The 20,896-nt window shown below is 35.6% G+C and overlaps 1 protein-coding gene across 11 annotated transcripts in view; it reads right to left on the bottom strand.

Annotated features, from left to right (window-relative positions):
• Positions 1 to 4,766: 4,766 nt before the first annotated feature.
• Positions 4,767 to 20,896, bottom strand: part of LOC106867406 (tripartite motif-containing protein 2) — a 146,690-nt gene continuing 130,560 nt past the window's right edge. For 10 of the 11 annotated variants that reach the window (XM_014912271.2, XM_014912270.2, XM_014912269.2 and 7 more), the window contains one exon: positions 4,767 to 6,586. In XM_014912271.2, the coding sequence (XP_014767757.1) occupies positions 5,517 to 6,586 (1,070 nt within the window). In that variant the 3' untranslated portion in view covers positions 4,767 to 5,516. Of the gene's footprint in view, positions 6,587 to 11,824; positions 11,983 to 20,896 lie in introns of all 11 variants that reach the window. The other variant, XM_052977174.1, reaches the window with a different exon arrangement.

The raw sequence follows: 20,896 nt of genomic DNA on the forward strand, positions 1-20,896 counted from the left end.
ACAGCTCTCACCATCCATTCATCTAACCCTAGCTTCTACAATGACCACAAGATGAAGAAAAGAAGAGCCCTATAAAAGTCTTTTTCCTTGGCAACAAATGCCAAGTACAGTAGTTTATTTTCACTAAATGCTTCTCCAGTAGTTGCTTTACTAAGACGGTAGCATTAGTAGTATTTCTCCCTGGCACAAAACTAAACTGCACCTCATCTAGGTTAACTTCCTTCACAACTAGTCAAGCTATGACCCCTTTCTACAACTTTTATGACCTGGTCCCGACAATTTGGTACCTCTGTAATTATCTCTGTCTGAGGCATCTCCTTTACCTTTGTAGCAGTTGACTATAATGCAACTACAGTAGTGTATGACCTCTTCCTGGACAACCTGATTAACTAAGCCATATTCCCTTCCACCAGTTTTAAGCCTCTCAGTGGTCATCATGCTACTGTTAACTCGGATAGCTGTTCCAACTGTTGGGTCTATATTAGGTGGACTTTCCTCCCATGCATTCTCTACATTCTGCTGCTTTTCATAGTGACACTTCCATGCTTCTTTATATGCAGAATCACTAAGTACAAGTGTACCATAAACTACCCGAACACACTTCTCTCCTACAGCATCATGATTTTTCTCTGACACACTGTCTTGTAACCCAGAACACCTCAAACCTTTGATCCTCATGCTACAGAACATTAGAAAACTTTTTCCTTTCAGCTTCTCCCCTAGCTACTTGCTACTTCCAAAGAAGGGAGCACATCCTAGCCACATAGAACTGATAATTTGAGTCATGAAATGAAGGATGCAAAAAATTGAAGCTGTTGGAGAGAATTTCACATATCAATAGGAGTTGGAAAGTAGATGGTGACAGCCTTTGATCTACAGACACACCAACAGAAAGTAATAGAGAAGCAGTAAATATTTTTTCTTAAGTATTCAAAGCAGTGAGCTAGCAGAATCATTAGCATGCTGAGCAAGATGCTTCACAGCATTTTGTCTGTCTTTACAGTCTGAGTTCAACTTTGCCTTTCATCCTTTATGGAAGCCTGTCATGTGTGTGTGTGTGTGTGTGTGTGTGTGTGTGTGCATGCCTGCATGTATTTGTGTTTGTCCACTCATCCACTTACAACTTACATTGGTTTGTTTATGTCCATGTAACCTAGTGGCTCAGCAAAACAGACCAATAGAATAAGTTCCAGACTTAGAAAAATAAAGTACTTGAGTTGATTTGTTCAACTGAAAAACCTATGAAGAATTTTGTGAAATAACTTATTATCAAGCTCGAGTTTGGAACAAATTAACATGAAATTTTGGAGAAAAGATTTTACATGGCAGTGAAATATGGGCTTTGACTGCAGAGGACTTGCACAGGCTTGAAAGAAATGAAGGTAGCATGTTCTGCTGGATGGGTAATATCAGTGTACACACACAACATGATGTGTAAATGATTTAAGAGGCATCAGATATATACAAGAGGGAAGTCTACGCTGGTTTGGTCATGTGATGTGTAGAGATGAGGACAGCTGTGTAAAGAATTGCTGAACTCTAATTGTGGAGGGTACCTGTGGAAGGGGTAGACTCGGAAATGATAAGGGATGGGGAGATGTGATAATTTGCTGTACTTGATATGTCAAGCTAAGTAAAATCGCTGTCTTCCACACATGCACGCTTGTCCTTTCAGGTGCCAGTGCCGCATGAAAAGCACCAATGCTGGTGGCATGTAAAAGGCACCCAGCACACTCTGTTAAGTGGTTGGCATTAGAAAGGGCATCTAGCCATAGAAACCTTGCTACAACAGACAAATGGAGTTTGGACAGCTCCATGCCAAACCACCCAACCCAGCATGGAAAGCAGACATTAAACAATGTCTGTACCAAGAGCTGGCAAACCAAAAGACTACTTTGGTATGGTTTCTATGGTTGGATGTCCTTCCTTATGCCAACCACTTCAGAGAGTGTACTGGGTACTTATTTGGTACCAGCACCAGTGAGATTACCAAGTGACTTTCAAGAGAAAAGCTCCTCAACAGAGAGGAGGTAGTTTTGTGTCAGGTGATGAGAGGTTAAAGTATCTGAGACAGAAACAGGTGTTTTGCTGTAGAGGGGATACATGACTACCCCTGTTGGAAAAGAGAAGAGAGAGAAGATGGTGGTGAAATATTTTGGGGTGTGCCCTCAAATCAAGGCACATAGCTCTGGTTGGAGTATCTATTAACAAAAGGTAAGGTGGCAGAATCATTACCATGCCAGGCAAAACGCCTTGTGGCAGTTTGTCTGTCTTTACATTCTGCCGATGTTGACTTTGCCTTTCATCCTTTTGGGGTTGATAAAATAAGTACCAGTTGAATACTGGAGCTAATTTAATTGACTTACCCTGTCCCCTGAAATTGCTGGCCTTGTGCCAAAATTTGAAATCAATATTAACAAAAGGTATAATTCTCTACTCATAGTTTCTCCTACTTTTTTTTATAAACATCTAAAATGTTTGAATTGAAACAATGTCAATAGAGGATACAAGTTTTAAAGCTAAATAATATATTTTAACATTTCTTGACTTCATAGTAACTGAAATTTTAAAATATTACCACTACAAGTATAAAAATTTGTGAATAAATGCTATAATGTGAAAGGTGAGAGAGGACAAGAGAGAAAGAATGTTTATACACCGATTCATTTTACAATACTAAATCTTATAACATAAATTGAATTGCCTTTTTGTTTGGTAAACTATCAGCATGCCATAGGTCTATTCAACCAGATCTGACCTGAGGGCTACACAATAAGAACATGACTGAATTCCAAAAATATTAGAATTTCAAGTTTGGAATGAGAGCTCTAATGAACAATAATAACAAGGAAATAAAATTCTGCTTTGAGCCCATGTGCTTACCTGGGTTTGAAGATATTTAGATTACAAGTACAAGACTTGTCTTTGAATGGAAGCCAATCGACTAGAGTTAACCTCCAGGTGCCACTCATACTCATTTTCAGCTGAGTGTGCTAAAGTAACATAAAATTAAGTACCTTGCTCAAAGACACAAATGAGCTAACCTGTGTGAGAACTGAACCCCTGATCTAGCAACTATTAACCACCAGGCCATGAACAGTATAATTATCTTGATATAAGTCAATATCTTCTGACATGAATATTACTAAAATATAAATAATACTCTCAGAGAGATTTATACAGTAGTAACATGATAATGTGGTGGCATGTTGTCAACTTAATGCGACAGTCCCATGAAAGAGAATAATACTACTGCTATTTAGCCCTAGGAAGCACCGCTTCCTGTCGGCCTTGACACATTTTCTGTGTTTTTATGTTTACAAAAGGGGAGATAAGCATCTCCACCCAGCAAAGCCAGCATCCAGAGACTAGTTTCTGAGTCATTGCTATTCATGCTACTCCAGACTGATGATGAGCAATAACTCAGAAACTAGTCTCTGAATGCTGGCTTTGCTGGGTGGAGATGCTTATCTCCCCCTTTGTAAACATAAAGACACAGAAAATGTGTCAAGGCCGACAGGAGGCGGTGCTTCCTAGGGCTAAATAGCAGTAGTAGTATTCCCTTTCATGGGACTGCCGCATTAAGTTGACAATATGCCACCACTTTATGAATATTACTGTAATGAAACTTGCTCTAAAAATGAGATTTACATAAAGTAGTTCTAAGTTTTAATGTAAAAAATATTTCTAATTTAGGTGTGAAGCCAGCTATTTTGATGGGAGGGCATTGGTCCCGGTATTTGACTGGTATTTCATTTTATTGATCCTGGAAGAATGAAAGGCAAAGTTGGCCTTGGCAAGATTTGAATTCAAAACATAAGAGCCAGAACAAATACCATAAGGCATTTTAGCCAGTGATTTGACTTTCAGAGCTAGCAAGTTGTCTTTAGCAAATTTGGACATTCGTATATTGTTAGAACAGCTTTTTTTTTCCTTACAGTTGCAAGTCCTTCTTATTGTTAACGCTCAGTTGTAACATACTGTATTTTCCAACATACATGTCAAGTTTTACAGACCAAAATTCATAGCCAAAAAATAAGGTATGTTGACTTACACACCAAGACAACTTAGGAAGACCAAAAATTCCATGATATCATCGTCATCGTTTAACGTCTGCTTTCCATGCTAGCATGGGTTGGACGATTTGACTGAGGACTAGCGAACCAGATGGCTACACCAGACTCCAATCTGATTTGGCAGAGTTTCTACAGCTGGATGCCCTTCCTAATGCCAACCATTACGAGAGTGTAGTGGGTGCTTTTACATGCCACCGGCACGAAGGCCAGTCAGGCGGTACTGGCAATGGCTACGCTCAAAATGGTGTATTTTACGTGCCACCTGCACAGGAGCCAGTTCAGCGATATGGAAAAATAATAGTAATGATGTTTGAATATTTACACTAGATGTTTACATTATTTACTATGCTGACTTGCATGCCAGAAAATATCGTAAAATATGCCTATTGACAGCAGGTAACTGGAGTAAGTAAAATTACATGCCTTGCCCAGATGCAAAACACAATGGATCATGTTATGTTTCAGTTCATGACCATCTATTTTACTTGTATGTGTATCACTCAATTTCACAACTTTTTTTCTTCATGACAATGTTCTTTTATAAACAAAACCAGAGCATATGTTACTAATTTATTTAAATAAACATTTTATTCCAAAACTTACTTTGCATTCCTTAACGAAAATGATGAAAATAATTACACAGAACAACAAAAACCGTTTTTTTTAATGAATACAATTTACACAACATGGTGAGTTTTTTTATTTTTTATTTTTATTGCAAGAATGAATGGAAATGTTGGTTATCCATGGATTTGTTAGATTCACAAAATCCATGAATGTAAGTTAAGATTTAATGTGACATTGGAGCGAAAAAAGCTATACATATAATAGACACAGGCTACAATTAACTGATCAGTTATTCAATTCAAAATAAATTATAGAAAAATGTATATCTGATCACAGTCTATAGTAAATAAATAAATAAGTGGTTTTCAAAATGCATACAATTACAAAGTAAGACATTAAGAAATGAAATGCTTGCATGAAGCTGGATGATTAAATTCTTGATGAACAGAAAGCAAGATAATTTATGCACCTATACTTCAACTGTTCAAAGTGCATAAATTTAATACAAATATTTATGCAAACATACATAAATATATAAATACATATAAATAATTCTTTTTATCATTTCAGTCTTTTTAATTACTGTAAGAGTCATTGACAAGGAATAAATTTAGTAAAGTTTTTGTATCGAAAATATTCCCTTTTGATAATTTGAGCACAGTTACAGTTCCTTGATTGGAGTGAAAACACTGAATTTCATTCTGCAGATTCCTACATAATGATGGGAGTTTTTTTTTTTTTTGTGGGGGTGAGTGGGTATAAGAACCCTTGCACTTTGCCAAGTACTTAAGCAGTGAATTTTGTAATTTAAAACTGCTTTTTTATTTCCTTTTGAATTAGACATGACTTCTATCTAGTAATCCATAATTTCTCCTATGTATTACTTTTAGACATTTTTGAGATGTTGTTTATGGTTACCTGTGCCTCTATCTTACCAAAATTATCAATTTGTTCTAATAGAAAGTCTATATTTGAATGGAAGGATAAATTAGTTTGGAGACCGTCATCTATCTCCCTTACATGGATTGGGTTTTTAGCTTTTGCCTTGAGATTTTCATGCAGATTAAACATTTCTTCTATATTGCTGTCAGATAAAGCTTCTCGGAGTTTTGAACATTCCTCCTTGATTACCATTTGTCTCTCTTCCATCTTATCCATAATCTGTATAATCCGTTGCTTTTCTCGCGAAACATTCTGATTTGCTATTTCAATCAAATCTTGCTCACGGTTCTCCAGGGCATTTCTCAGGACAACAAACACGTCTTTAATTTCTTTTTTTATAGTGTCATTGTTGGTATCTTTGGATCTCACCAATTCTTCAAGAGTTTCGCTTTTGCTCTTTAGAGAAGTTGCTTCATTTTCCATGTTAGAGACTGCTGACTCAATAACAGGGCGATACTTCTTCAGTGCTTCGTTTACATCCATAACGTAATGGCCATGTCGATCCTTATGATCCAGGACAGTGCAATCACGACACACAGGTTTGATGCACGGCTCGCAAAAGAAGTTCAATGGCTGAAGATGGTGCTTGGAACAGAAGTTAACTGTATATGTATTTGTATGACGGACGAAATCCAACAGTTGAACAACTCGATGATCAGTTGGTAGTTGGACAACATGACTTTCTGATGTCATAAAAGAATTACGACAACTGGGGCATTGAAACGTTATGGTTCCACCAACACCAACTGCACGAGAATGAGTGAGGCTGTTTCTTTGGGCACACTCTGAATAATAGAGCTGCATCAAACATGGCAGGCAGAAAGAGTGATGACATGGAAGTATTTTGGGAACTTTTACACTTTCCTCATAACGATCACGGCAAATCATGCAGCGCAGGAAAGTTTCTTCGAAAACCTCTTCATCTAAGACAATGCTACGTCGTATTCCAGCAGCTAGTTGCTCAAGTTGAAGAGCTTGAGAGTCAACTTTGACACTTGGCTCTGCAATGATAAAGAAAGATTTTATAAGAAACAGATTCAGTATAAACATGATAAATAACATGTGTGTGTGTGTGTGTGTGTGTGTGTGTGTGTATGTATATATATATATATATATATATATATATATATATATATGACATACATACTGACACACACACACACACACACATATATCTACTATTATTATTGCATTTTCTATACTTTACAAGTTTCAATAGAATTAACTACGTCGCTTGATTTTTGATCAAAAATACCCTGTAGCAGTTCTTGTGAACAAACTGCATAGATATTCACAGTATAAATTTTTTAAAACTCATCATAATTTACATGAGAGTCCAGACTATATATATATATATATATATATATATATATATATATATATATATATATATATATATATATATATATATATATATTATTATTATTATTATTATTAAAGCAGCAAAAACATCACAAAAAAATTACAAAAAACTGCTACTCAGAGTTTCGCATACCTGTTCATTGGACAGTTTATTTATATATATATAGATATATGTATATATTGAATACATTTACCTAGATTATAAATAAATTACCTGCATTGTTGTTTAAGTTCAAATTAGTTTCAATTCAGCAGATATTCCTGTCATGACCATCCTGTCCTTTTATATATCAAGGACTACAGTCCAATTAAAATTTTATTTAAGATAATAGAGTGTAATTTGAGGGAGATTTGGTAGCTATTTCAGGCAAGTTGGATGACCTTTGTTAGGGCAGCTATAAAACTTCAGAGATGTGAGGTTCAAAAAGTAAATGGGAAAAGGATGCCAAAAGTATCCAGAAGGCAGTCCAGCAGGGTCAACATAGGAAATGAACAACACAGAAGAATGCACTCCAAAGAAGTCTCTGTTGAAATGGCATATGGCTCCTGTTGGAATCAACTTCCTTCTTGAGGTCAAAAATAGGTTTGCTCTGGAACTTTTTAGTATTTTATAGGTGCAGACATAGATACAGGTGCAGACATGGCTGTGTGCTAAGTAGTTTGCTTCTCAACTGCATGGTTCTGGGTTCAGTCCCACATTGTGTGGCACCTTGGGCAAGTGCCTTCAACTATAGCCTCAGGCCTATCAAAGCCATGTGAGTGGATTTGGCAGATGAAAACTGAAAGAAGCCCAGCATGTGTGTGTGTGTGTGTGTGTGTGTATCTCTTTGTTTTGACATCATGTGTAGTTGTAAATGATTGTCACTGTCATAAAAACAGGTGATTCATTTCCAGTATACTGCATTAACATGTCTGATGATGTGGAGATATGACCTTGCTTGGAAACATGTGCAGGTTGGTGACAAGAAGAGCATTCAGCCACATAAAATCTGCTTCAATAAACTCCATCCAACCCATGCAAGCATACCAAAGTGGACATTAAAATTAAATGAAAAAACAATTCATTTACTCATGTCTTAATATGGTTTACTCCTGTTTTAACATGGCCTTTACTTCTGGGGTTGTAGTGTGAAGTGTGACAACAAAGATACAACCAAGAATTTCAAACAAAATTTTTGAATATAAACAAGACAAGCAGAAAAAAAAAATGACAGCAATTGAACAAACAGACACACTAATAAACATAGAATGCACTTTGAAAAATACACTGAAAAAAAAAATGACAATTATTCTACAAACAGACACGCTTATATAAGAAAAACAGACTTTTTAACATTAACACACAGAAATGTTTTCAGTTATAAGAACAGCAGCAGTGACAATATATCCTTACCAGCATTGAAAGCCATAGGGAGATATTGGATGCGAGTCACTTCTGGCAAAACAAGTGTGAGAGAGGTAATATCAAAACAATGATTCCTTGTCTGATGAATTAACTGAAGAAAGGACAAAGAAGGAAATGATATTTTCCGTCTTGCCAAAATAGAATGGAGCTTCCATAGGCTCATAAAACAGTGTGATACACTATGTGTTCCATCAAGTATTAGATATGTGAAAGTATGTGCATAGTTTTATAATGAAGGAAGAGGAGAGGTGACAGGTAGTGTTGGTGTTGAGCACTTGCTCATAGGCTGTGTTGCAATGTATGGAGCAACAGAATATTCCAGGGATATTGGTAATGATGTTAACATTTGGCTTACTGTTACATTTGTAGTACAGTATGAGCAGGTGGTGAGTACAAAGGCAACAAGAAATTATGTCGCTGGGTAGGGTCAGCATCTCTCTCTCTCTCTCTCTCTCGCACACACACATTAATGGGCTAGGATAGCAAAATAAATTATTATTATTATCGTTAGAGCAGTGAGCTGATACAACCAATTAGCATGCCAGACAAAATGTTTAGCAGCATTTTGTCCGTCTTATTTCTGAGTTCAAATTCTGCCAGGGCTGACTTTGCCCTTCATCTTTTGAGGCTGCTAAACTAAGTACCAGTTGAACACTACTGTTGATGTAATTGACTTACAACTATCCCCCCCCCCAGTTGTCAGGCATTCAGGATCATTATTATGCTTTGAGAGGAGTAAACATGTCCAAAAACAGTGTGTATGTATCATCATTGTCATTTTAATGTCCATTTTAACCATGCAGGTGAAATTCATTGAAGCACATTCTCTATGGCTGGATGCTCTTCCTGTCACCAACTTGCACCTGTCTCCAAATAATATATTTCCCCATGGCAAAACATGCTTTTGTGGAAGATTGTAAATGAAAGATACTGCTTGTATGACAGTGGTGCTCATTTACAAATATCACATGCTGTCAAGATGAGAAGACAGTAACTCACACACACAATAGACTTCTCCATTCACAAAGCTTTGGTCAGCCTGGAGCTAAAATAGAAGACACTTGCACAAGGTGCTGTGCGAAGGGAGCAAACTCAAAATGATGTGGTTAAAAAGTAAACTTCTCAACCACACAGCTATGCCTGTACATACGCACACAAACACACTCACTCTCTGTCAGTCAGTCAGTCTCTCTCTCTCTATCTCTCTCTCTCTCTCTCTCTCGTTCCCTCTCCCACTCGATGGGCTTTCACAGATTCAGCCAACTAAATATTTCACTCACAAGGTTTCATTTAAACCAAGGCTATGATAGAAGACATGTACTCAAGATACTGTCAAGTGATGTATCTGATACAGAATCACAGGATTGTCTAGTGAACTTTTTTTTCTGTTTAGCCATGCCTGTACTCAAGAAACTAAGAATAATTTAATACAATATTTTCCAGCATACAAGACAACATAAGACTGTATTGGTTTGATCATGTGATGCATATGGATGTAGAAAGATGCATACAGAAGTGTTGATCACTTAAGGAGGATGGAACTTGTGGAAGAAGAAAACCTAGAAAGAGATATGGGACAAAGTATTGAAGGCTGATCTCAAGACACTAAGCCTTACAAAAGAGATGACAAAGGACTGAGATGCCTGGCACCTTGCTGTTCTCAAGAAGACCCGTCCATCACAGCAGAATTAATACTGGTGCTGGTGCCACATAAAAAGCAACCAGTATACTCTGTGAAGTGGTTGGTGTTAGGAAGGGCATCCAGCCATAGAAACCATGCCAGAACAGACAATGTAGCCTGGTGCAGCCCCTGGCTTTTCCAGATCTTGTCAAACCATCCACATGCCAGCATGGAAAATGGGCAGTAAATGATGATGATGATGTAGTGTAAACATTCAAACATTGCCATCATCTTTCCAAATCCTGCTGCATTTCACAAGGACTTTTTGGTCCTCCAAAGTTGTCTTGGAGTATAAGTCACTCTACCTTTCTGGCTCTAAATTTTGGGCTGAAAAATTCAACTTGTATGTCAGAAAACAGAGTATGCTCAAAACCAGACATTAGCAAGACTCCAAAATAAATTCAATAAAATTTTGAAGAGAACAAATTTAAAAAATTAAAAGAAAAGTAGACATTCCCAATTTCCACACTACTGTTATTGTTGTTGTATATGTGAATATAAGAGTCACTTGAGTGATTTCTAACTAGAGAAGCTGAGAGAGAGAGAGAAAGAGAGAGAGAGAGAGGCATCATCAAAGGTAGCAGCAGCAGCAACAACAATTGGTCCCACAAATTAGTGCATCCAGAATAACACAAGTTGCAACACAGGGTTGTAAGAAAAGAAAATAACCTTGTCCTCAATGCCAAGAAGCTAAGTCTCCCCACCTCACTCCTAGAAGTACCATCCCACCACTTGCAACAAGATGGAAGTGAAGAATAGACAGGAATGACAAACTGTCAGGAGCAGTGAAAACTGATAGTGAGTCCAAGCCAAACAAGACACATGAGAAGGAGTCTTGCTCAAGAAAATGTTTCAGCCATGCTTGCCAAATCTGTTTTTTTTTCAGCACAGTGGTTCACAACTGGGGTCTGCATGACCCTTGTGGGGAGTCCATATAATTTTTAGCCATTAAAAATTATATGCAATAAATCGATTATACTTATACAATACAAAAAATATATTAATATTTATCTACAGTTCCTAATATTTAATTATAAAAATAGGATTTTTTCAAGCATCAAATGCCTATGGGAGTCCAGCAAAGTAAAATAGGAATCAAAGGGGTCCACTGGCATAAAAATGGTTGAGAACCACTGACCTATATTAAACTTAAGACTAGATTGTTTAATGTATCTGTGTTTTTAAAATAGTAAGAGATCTGAGGAGGATTTGACTGCTATTTCTAGCAGGTCAATCAACTGTGAATATGCTCCCTCCTTGATTTGTAGCTCACCACAATGTCCAGTCCTTGTTGCAGAGTGGTAGTTTGTGCACCTCAATAACCCTGAGAACTACATCAATGAAGTGCAAGTTCCTGATAGGGCTTTTCTATGCTGGACAGATCAAAGGATAGTGGCCAGACTAATATGGACCACCTCTTCCCAGAGATAAAAATGTGTGTGCAGAGAGTCAATACCCCTACCTAGAAAGAAAAAATCAGTTACAGAAGCATCAATGGCAATTCAATTTTCTCTCTCATTTGTACTCTGCGTAAGTTTGATCTAATAATGTAAATATCTATATATTTCTACTTAAATATTCAATACCAAACCTGCTTGAGACCACCTCTGGTTCTATGACACAAACCTCCAGTTTTAAAACCTTTCACCAAAATTTCATGTTAATCTATGTTTCAACCAGCTTAATAATGACAAAATTATTTTACTAAATTCTTAAGTTCAAAGTTAATTGAAACACAAGCAGTGTATTTCATTAAAAATATAGTTATGAAAGGGTAAAGTGTATACATGCCTGTGGAATGCACATTCACTTGCATGTTAATTCAAGAGCAGGTTTCTCAGTTGATCGAACAATGGAATCCTCGATGTTGAATGATGGAGGTCTTCCACCATCATGTGTCTGTGTGAGCGTATGTGCACACACACACACACACATCTATTGGCTTTTGCCTGTACCCAAGAAACAAAGTATAATTTCACAGGCTTAAACCACATATTGGCAAGACTTCAAAATAAGTACAAAGAAGTTATACCGGAAACAAATTAAAAAATTAATAAAAGAGTGGAAATTTCAAATTTCCAGATCATTACTGTTGTTGTTTTTGTTGTTACATAGCACCAGGTCAGTTCTGACCAAGCTGTCTTATTTTATCAGTAATGGTTTTCTAGAAATGAATATAACCAAATTCTATTCCAGTGTGTGATCTAGGGCTACATAGTTTAATGTGTTCAATTCTAACTCCTGCTACAGAAGGATTCTGAGAACATATTGGCAAGACACATAACCAATGACATTCTAAAGAGGGCCATCAGAAGAACCCTTAACAAAATCGCAACAGAACTAAGATTAAAACTAGCAAGTCACATACTCCATCTACCAGAACAATACCATTCTAAAACAGCTTTCAAACAGATACCACTGGAGGGAAAAACAAAGGAAAAAAAACTGAAAACTACAAGATGCAGAACATTCATAACTGGTATGAAAAAAGCCAACAGTAAATGGACAGATGTAGAGAAAACTACAGCTAACAGAAACCAGTTGTGTTGATTTGCTGCCCAATGTGTTCAAATGAGCAGGAGGAACTGATATTAATGTTGATTCTAACTCCTGCATGAAGAAGTAGAAATGTGGGTTGACTCGAGACTACAGACTAATGGTAGGGTGTATGTAATTTTCGAGGAATTTAGCTGCTATTGAGTGACTTCTGCGAATTTTTCTTGTTTTATATAACATGTCATTGTGATGACAATGGATATTAATCATTGAGTCATACATATAAATATATATAGGCGGGGCATGGCTGTGTGGTTAAGAGGCTCACTTTGCAACCATATGGTTTAGATTCAGTCCCTCTGCATGACACCTTGGACAAATGTCTTTTACCCTAGTTCCAGGCTGACCAATACCTTGTGAGTAAATCTGGTAGATGGAAATGGTGTGGAGGCCCATTGTATGTGTATGTATGTATGTTTTTGTTTCTCCCTCCACATGACAACCAATGTTGGTTTGTTTTATGACCCCAACTTAGCAATTCAGCAAAAAGAGACTGATAGAATAGTACTAGACTTCAAAAATAAGCACTCTGATTGATTTGTTCAACTAAACCACTCAAGACAATGCTCCAGCATGGCTGCAGTCCAATATGGCTGAAACAAGTAAAAAAGATCTATACAAAACATCTTCACAAGGAAGAAGAATGGCGATTGAAATTGAAAGAACATGACAGCTTGAGGGGGTTACAAGAAGTGTTCAATAACATAACCACTTACAATGTAGAGCTGTGCAGGAAGAAAGTCTGAGTTCTAAAATTGTGGCAATCAGGTTCCCTTGATAGTAATCAATAATAATTTAACACAACTCACAACAACAGAAACAAAAAGAACAGCCAGGAGTTCTGTTCTTCTTGTTACTGGCAAGACCTCAGTGCTTACTCTAGGCTAGTATGGAGGACAACATCAAAGAGTTTCTCTATCAACTACATATCTCTCTTTGGTTATGTAATATGTCAGTTACTTCTAGATCAGTCATAGTCATTTGAAGGTGCATGGCTAAGTGGTTAGGGTATTTAGCTCACAATCGTAAAGTTTTGAGTTCAATACCCAGTGACACACTGTGTCCTTGAGCAAGACACTTTATTTCAAGTTGCTCCAGTCTACTCAGCTGTCAAAGATGAGTAGTACCTGTATTTCAAAGGGCCAGCTCTGTCATTTCTGTGTCACGTTGAATCTCCCTGAGAACTATGTTAGAGGTAAGCATGTCTGTGGAGTGCTCAGTCACTTGCACGTTAATTTCACAAGCAAGCTGTTTGGTTGATCGGATCAACGGAACCCTCATTCTTGTAACTGATGGAATGCCAGATATAAGTCTTAAACAAACTGAGGACTTTCTAATGAAATTAGTGTGGCCTGCCTGGTGATGAGCCATGTCTCTTGCAGCCCACTTTTCAAAAAAGATAGCCCAGGCTGTTCTAGATAAACAGGAATGCAGACAAGCACAGCATAATGAAATCAACTCTGGACTGAAGTCAATAAAATGCTGCTAAGCTGTTTAACAAAAACAAGATCAACTTATTATTTTAGCACTAATACTAGCCATTATTCTAACTCCTGCATAAGTAAGTAGAAAGTTACTAGGCCTAAAAAAGAAAATGAAATTAATGCTTTGATAACCTGTGTAAAACTGCTCCTGGTTCTAGGGTACAAACTTCTTGTTTTAAACTGATCTAAATTAAAACCTTCCTTCAAAATTTCATGTTAAATTATGCTCAAAACACCAGCTTAATAATGACCAAATTATTTTAATAAGTTTTTCCTTATTTTCTAAATTATTTGCAATAAAGGCAGTGTATTTCAAGAGAAATATGCTAACAAAAGGGTAAATTTTTAAAGGAATGCAAGTATTGTAGAAGTAGGAACCTGAAAATATTTAACAGTATCATTGTCTAAAAGGAAAAGCATAATTCAATGGAACCAAATCCTCTATACTAAGCAAAGAGTCCTGTTGTTGTCATCATCTCTGCTCACCATGTGACTTGGGTTTTGGTGTACCCTAGTCAGTTGGTGATATGCTGACTCTGTATAAATTTCTGCTATGTAATATAATTTGTATTGTCACACGCATACACACACACACACACACACACACGATGATGATATGGTGGAGCAGCTGTAGTCTGTTGAACTAAATATAGTAAATATTTTCTACAGACCAACAATAGGATAAAATGCAATGTCGATGATGATTGGCAGGATTTGAAGTTAGTCATTAATCAATGAAATTATCTACTGTTCAGTATGTTACCATCTGTGCCAGCCTTATAGTATTAAGATAATAGTAATAATAATGGTTTCAAGTTTTGAGGCAAGGCTAGTGATTTTATGGATAGAGGGTTTGTTGCATTATTTATATTTTTATTATTTCAGTTTACATGTTTTCAGAATAACTAAGAATTGAAGTTACTCTTTTACTTGTTTCAGTCATTTGACTGCGGCCATGCTGAAGCACTGCCGTTAAATAAAGTTTCATATATATATTTTAGAGGATTAACCCTTTTGATACCAAGCCACCTGAGACCACTCTTGGTTCAATGATACAAACTTTCTCTTTTAACCCCTTAGCATTTAAACTGACCATATCCTGCCCAAATATTCTACTAGCTTTATGTTCAAACCAGTCAGATCATACCTCTCACAACTAACCTAAAATGTCATTCTAAAGATAAGCAATCACATCATCAAAACCTCAAACCTATGAGATAATGTTTGATTAATTCAAAACAATGAATAAATAAATGTTGCATTTGACAGAATAATCTGAATGCTAAAGGGTTAAAGTGATCTAAATTAAAACTTCCCCTCATAATTTCATGCTAATTTATGTTTCAAACACCAATTTAATAATTACTAAATTATTTTACTAAATTCATAATTTTTTCAAAATTAACTGAAATAAAAACACTGCATATCAACAGAAATATGGCAACAAAGGGTTAATAATACTCATTCATTAGTTATCATTAGTCATGTTCATGCAACCTCTTGCAAGAAGCAAATCAATTCTATTAGTTGCCCCAGTGCAGCAGAGCAAACAAACTTACTAACAGTGTATTAACTGAAAATAATACCAAGATTTCAGAAAACAAGTGATGATATACTTTGTCGAAGATAGTTTAGTTTGAAAATCTAGACAAGTCCATATGCAAAGAGAAGAGAGCATTGATGTTATGAGCAAATCCCCTTTTTATACAGTTTTCTTTATAATGTTTATGGTGACACGTAACTCCCTATGGCATAGAATCTTTGTGACATTTGTGGTCTTTATTGTATATTCAATGAACTAACAATGAAGAATACAGACTTACATTAACAGTCTACAAAAGGCTTTTTAAAAAATGTGTTTTTTCTTTTACTTGTTACAGTCTTTGGACTGTGATCATGCTGGGGCACCACCTTGAGGAATTTTTAGTCAAATGAATAGACCCCAGGGCTTATTTTTCTTTTTAGGCCTAGTACTTGTTCTATTGGTTACTTTTACCAAACTGTTAAATTACAGGGTTGTAAACAGACATTAAACACACACACACAATGGGATTTTAGTTTCCATCTACCAAATCCACTCACAAAGCTTTGGTTGGCCCAAAGCTGTAAAGGAAGACACTTGCCCAAGGTGCATGCAATGGGACTGAACCCAGAACCATGTGGTTGGGAAGCAAACTTTTTACCACACACACACAGAGTTTCACTGCATGGTATCTTGGACAAGTGTTTCTACTATAGCTCCAGGTTGACCAATGCTTTGAGAGTAGATTTGGTAGACAGAAACTGAAAGAAGTTCATCGTGCGTGTGCATGTCCATGTGTGTGTATTTGTTTCTCCTTGTTTTGGCACCGTTTGATAGTTGTAAACAAGTGTAAACAAGCATAACTGTTAAACAAGTTTTGTCATTCATTTCCTCTTTTCCACGTATACATGTCCAGCCACAGAGAAATACTATCCTGCTTGGAAACAAGTGAAGGTCGGAGACAGAGAGGACACTTGAGACATCTGTCTGAATAAGCTCCAGCCAAACTATGCAACCATGAAAAAGTGAACATTAAATTGACGAGGATGATGATAATATCAAATAAATTATGTAACTGCTATAAAATGGACACTGACCAACCATAGGAGATTGCCTAAATTACATTTTGAAAGAGTATTTGTTTATTAGTAGATAAATGAAAATATTTGCAATGAAAGACAGTTGCGTTTATTTATCACAAGATTGTAATTATTACTATATATTTTCTGCATACAAGTCACAAGATAGTATATAGTGTAAACATTCAAACATCATCACTATCTTTTCAAATCTTACTACATTTCACATAGAACTTTTGGTCCTCCAATGTTGTCTTGGTGTATAAGTTGTCCTACATTTTTTGACCAAATTTTGGTCTGAAAAATTCAACTTGTATGACATAAAAATACAGTAGAGTCAACTTACAGAATTAGAACAGGACTTAGTAATTCAGGTTTTTTTTTTTCTAATGCAAATATAAGTTGGCTAATGAAAGAAGTTTCAATACTTATATGAATATAAAGAACACATTTAAAACTCATTCAAGTGACTACAAATATCTGTAAGATTGGCTTAAAGTTAACAGGTTTGGGAGAGGGGCTAAGTACACTGGTACTTATTTTATCAACCCCGAAAGGATGAAAGGCAAAGTCAAACTAAGCATTTCATCTGACATGCTAATGATTCTGCCAGCTTGCTACCTTACAAATATCTGTAAGATTACCAACTAATATCAGTCTCAAATCTCATAAGACCTGCTTTTCCCTTGACACTTTGCAATTGGCATTGAAACAATAACTAATCCCAAAATATTTACTCCAATCGAGATGATGTGATATTCATGCTTCTACACATTTGTATAGTTGATAAAGTGATTGTTATAATAAAGACTTGTCAATTCAGTGCACATAAAGTAAGTACTGTCATGAATCCTAGGACGCATAGGGCTGGTTACTCGGTTTTCAAGCCATATAAGTGACCAAAATCACATTTCCCCTGAACCAGTCTGTCACAAGGTTACTTAGAGCCGAGTGGACTGGAGCAACATGAGATGAAGTGTTTTGCTCAAGAACCTAAATACACTGCTTGGCCTAATACACATAGGAGGGAAAAAATATCAAGTAGATCTTAACATAAACAACCACTGCACTGTACCCCTGGGCCACATATAGACCATTACCTGTTGTAATTTTTCTGCCTGGCAATAAACTCTGATAGTGGTTGATTACCAATAAAAAGAACATCGACCCATATAAACCACTTCCTAAATGAGCCCTAACAAAGCTTTTATATGGTCATTTAATCTGCTAGAGATAATGACTAAATCCCTTTCATAGGCCAAATTAGCATCAAAGAAAAATGATGAGTGTTCATGTAGTTAAAGTTACACTGTATTTGAAAACGAGATGGAATGGTTACAGCTGAAATGTCTTCAGTCTACTCAATCAGGCCAACTTTCACCAAAATAATAACAAATGCTTTTAAAATATGCACATGTCCAAATCTGACAAAAAAGAAAGTTTATCTACACTAGTACAGAAAAAATTAATAGAAAATCAAACAAAAGGTTTCAGTTTAGTCATACAACTGAAGCAAAATTAATAACAAAAATAAAATGAGAAAGTTAGAACAGTATAAAAAATAGTATGATGTTTAACTTACGCGAGTGTGAGAAATAATGATGACAGTGTAATAATAGTAGTAGTAGTGGTGGTGGTGTGGTAATGGTGGTGGTGATGTTAGTAATGGTAGTGGTGGGAAGGAAACTAAAAATTGGACAATTTTTTAAGACAAAATTTTTTTTTTTTGTCAACAATATTTAAATGAACAAGACAGCTATACTTAAATAGTAATTATAAAATATAAACAAACGAAGAAGCAAAGAAATGTTTTTGGAACAGACCCAGATTCAAACACCACTTGTAAGCTAGCAAGCTCTCCATGTAGGATTTCTTGTTGGGAGGAGACAAATCACATTTTCTGGAGACCTATTTTATTCTTTCTGACATTCATGCTATTAGAAAGTTTTAACTGCACTGACTGTGAAAATAGCACATACTTCCATGCTAAATATATATATCAACATCTAAATCCTACCTGCAATTTCACGACCATTAACTTTCACCTCAGATCTAAACTTTCCCTGCCAAAATTAGTTCATTCAAATGACCTCTTCAAAATTCCAACTCAACTTTTACCAACATTCTTTTGCTCTAATAGTTTATTATTGCCCTTATGTGGTTCCTACCCTGCCAATCAAATAAAAGAACTATTTATAACTCCTTGTCAAACACTTGATGTCATTCAGATTCTTTTTTTATAGTGCATTCAAAATTCTATTTTCATCCAACATTGTCTATTTTATTTCATTTTCTTAGAATTGTTTTTTCTTTTACCTTATTTAGACAATTATAGCAGTGTGGTCAACTCTGTAGGATCTGATTACTAATCAAATGTTTATTTGTTGAATGGATGCTGTTAAGCCATGCACAACACAAATGGTAACTCTTCATTTTTATCATGTCATTTACAAACTGAACTAAGCAATGGAATTTCTGAAGAATTTTACACTTTATATCTTTAACCAACACTTAACCCTTTTGTTACCAAATTTTTGTTGAAATACATTGTTTTCCTTTCAATTAATTTTGAAATTAATGAAGAATTTAGCAAAATAACTTTATTATTGCTGGTGTTTGGAACATAGATTAGTAAGAAGAAATTGTGATGGAAAGTTTTGATTTAATCACTTGAAAACAGTGAATTTTTATTTAGAAACAAGGGAAGTCTGAGACAGGTTTGGATCAAAAGGGTTAAAGTAAGATTCTAATTCTAAACACAAAGCAGAAACAAAGTAAAATTTTAGGATGTGCCTAATTCGATCACCTTCAAAACCAGGGCTGTAGTATATGTACACAAAAACTTTGGTTCCAACTCCTAATGGTACAACCAACTATATTATAATGTAAATACATGGTGCTACCAACTCTGAGGTTTCTGTTTGTAAATAGACTAACTATGAATCTTACGTATATATGTTGAAAGTACCCAACATACATACACAATACAAATTACCATGCTACATTCTAGTACCCTAACCTATTAAAGTTTATCTTTAACCCTTTAGTATTCAGATTACTCTGTCAATGTTTATTTATTCACATCTTTTAAAATTAATGATTAATGATTTCAATGATGTGGTTGTTTGTTTTTAGAATGACATGGCAGAGTAGGTGTGAGATGCTGGAACCAGCCAGTTTGAACATAAAACAGGTAAAATATTTGGCCAGATATGGCTGGTTTAAATAGTAAAGGGTTAAAGACCATAGTTCTACCATTGTGGTTATTTTATACTATTTATGAAAGAAGTTAAACTTAAGTATAAGACAAAACTTGTGAAACTAAAAAAAAAAACTGCTTTTATCAAAAGACTATAAATTAAAAGGATATGAACAAAAAGACATCAAAATCAAAACCAAATGATTGAGTACATAAAACAACTTAACAATTGGTCACTTTCAAAGAAATAAACTCAATAAGATACATAACCCTTCTTTTTGAGGTTGAAAGAATTACTTCTAACAAATCTTCTTTCATAGAACGCCTTGGATCTTGATTATTTTTGATATGAAAGAGTAGTCAAATTAGTATTGGTGAAGTAGGAAAATTTCATTATACTACAATTTACATTTTGTCGGTTAGAGTCAATAATTTTTAGTTTTTCAGTAGAGATATACTATTATTGAATGAGGCTAGGTAGAAGAGACTGTTTGGATTAAAATTAGCATATAGTAGTGAGCATCAGGGACAAAAATTAACTAATGGGAGATCCAACGTTGCATATAGGACCCAGAGACTTTGGGGGTGGAGGGCGGGGGAAGGGTGTCTTATATATCATCAGATATGGTAAATATCGTCTAATAAACTTCTTGCCATATTTAAAATTAGGGCTACAATCCCACACCAAAGACAAGATGATTATGATTAGAAACAGTGCTCTGGTGTTAGTGTATAAAATTTTTGAACTTCTTGTCTTCATCACACAAACACACAAAACAGGCATTGTCAGTTTCTATCTACCAAATTCATTCACAAGGCTTTGGTCAGCCCAATAGAGGACACTTGCTCAAGGTACCACACAGGTGAACTGAAACCAGAACCATATGGTTGGGAAGCAAACATCTTACCACACAGCCACACTTATACTTACTTATGGATTGCAGATATATATATATATTTATATATATATATATTTATATATATATATATACTCTAGTACATGAGAACTGTAATATATTTTAT

The sequence above is a fragment of the Octopus bimaculoides genome, chromosome 2, assembly GCF_001194135.2.
Source record: "Octopus bimaculoides isolate UCB-OBI-ISO-001 chromosome 2, ASM119413v2, whole genome shotgun sequence".
In the NCBI taxonomy this organism is placed as follows: domain Eukaryota; kingdom Metazoa; phylum Mollusca; class Cephalopoda; order Octopoda; family Octopodidae; genus Octopus; species Octopus bimaculoides.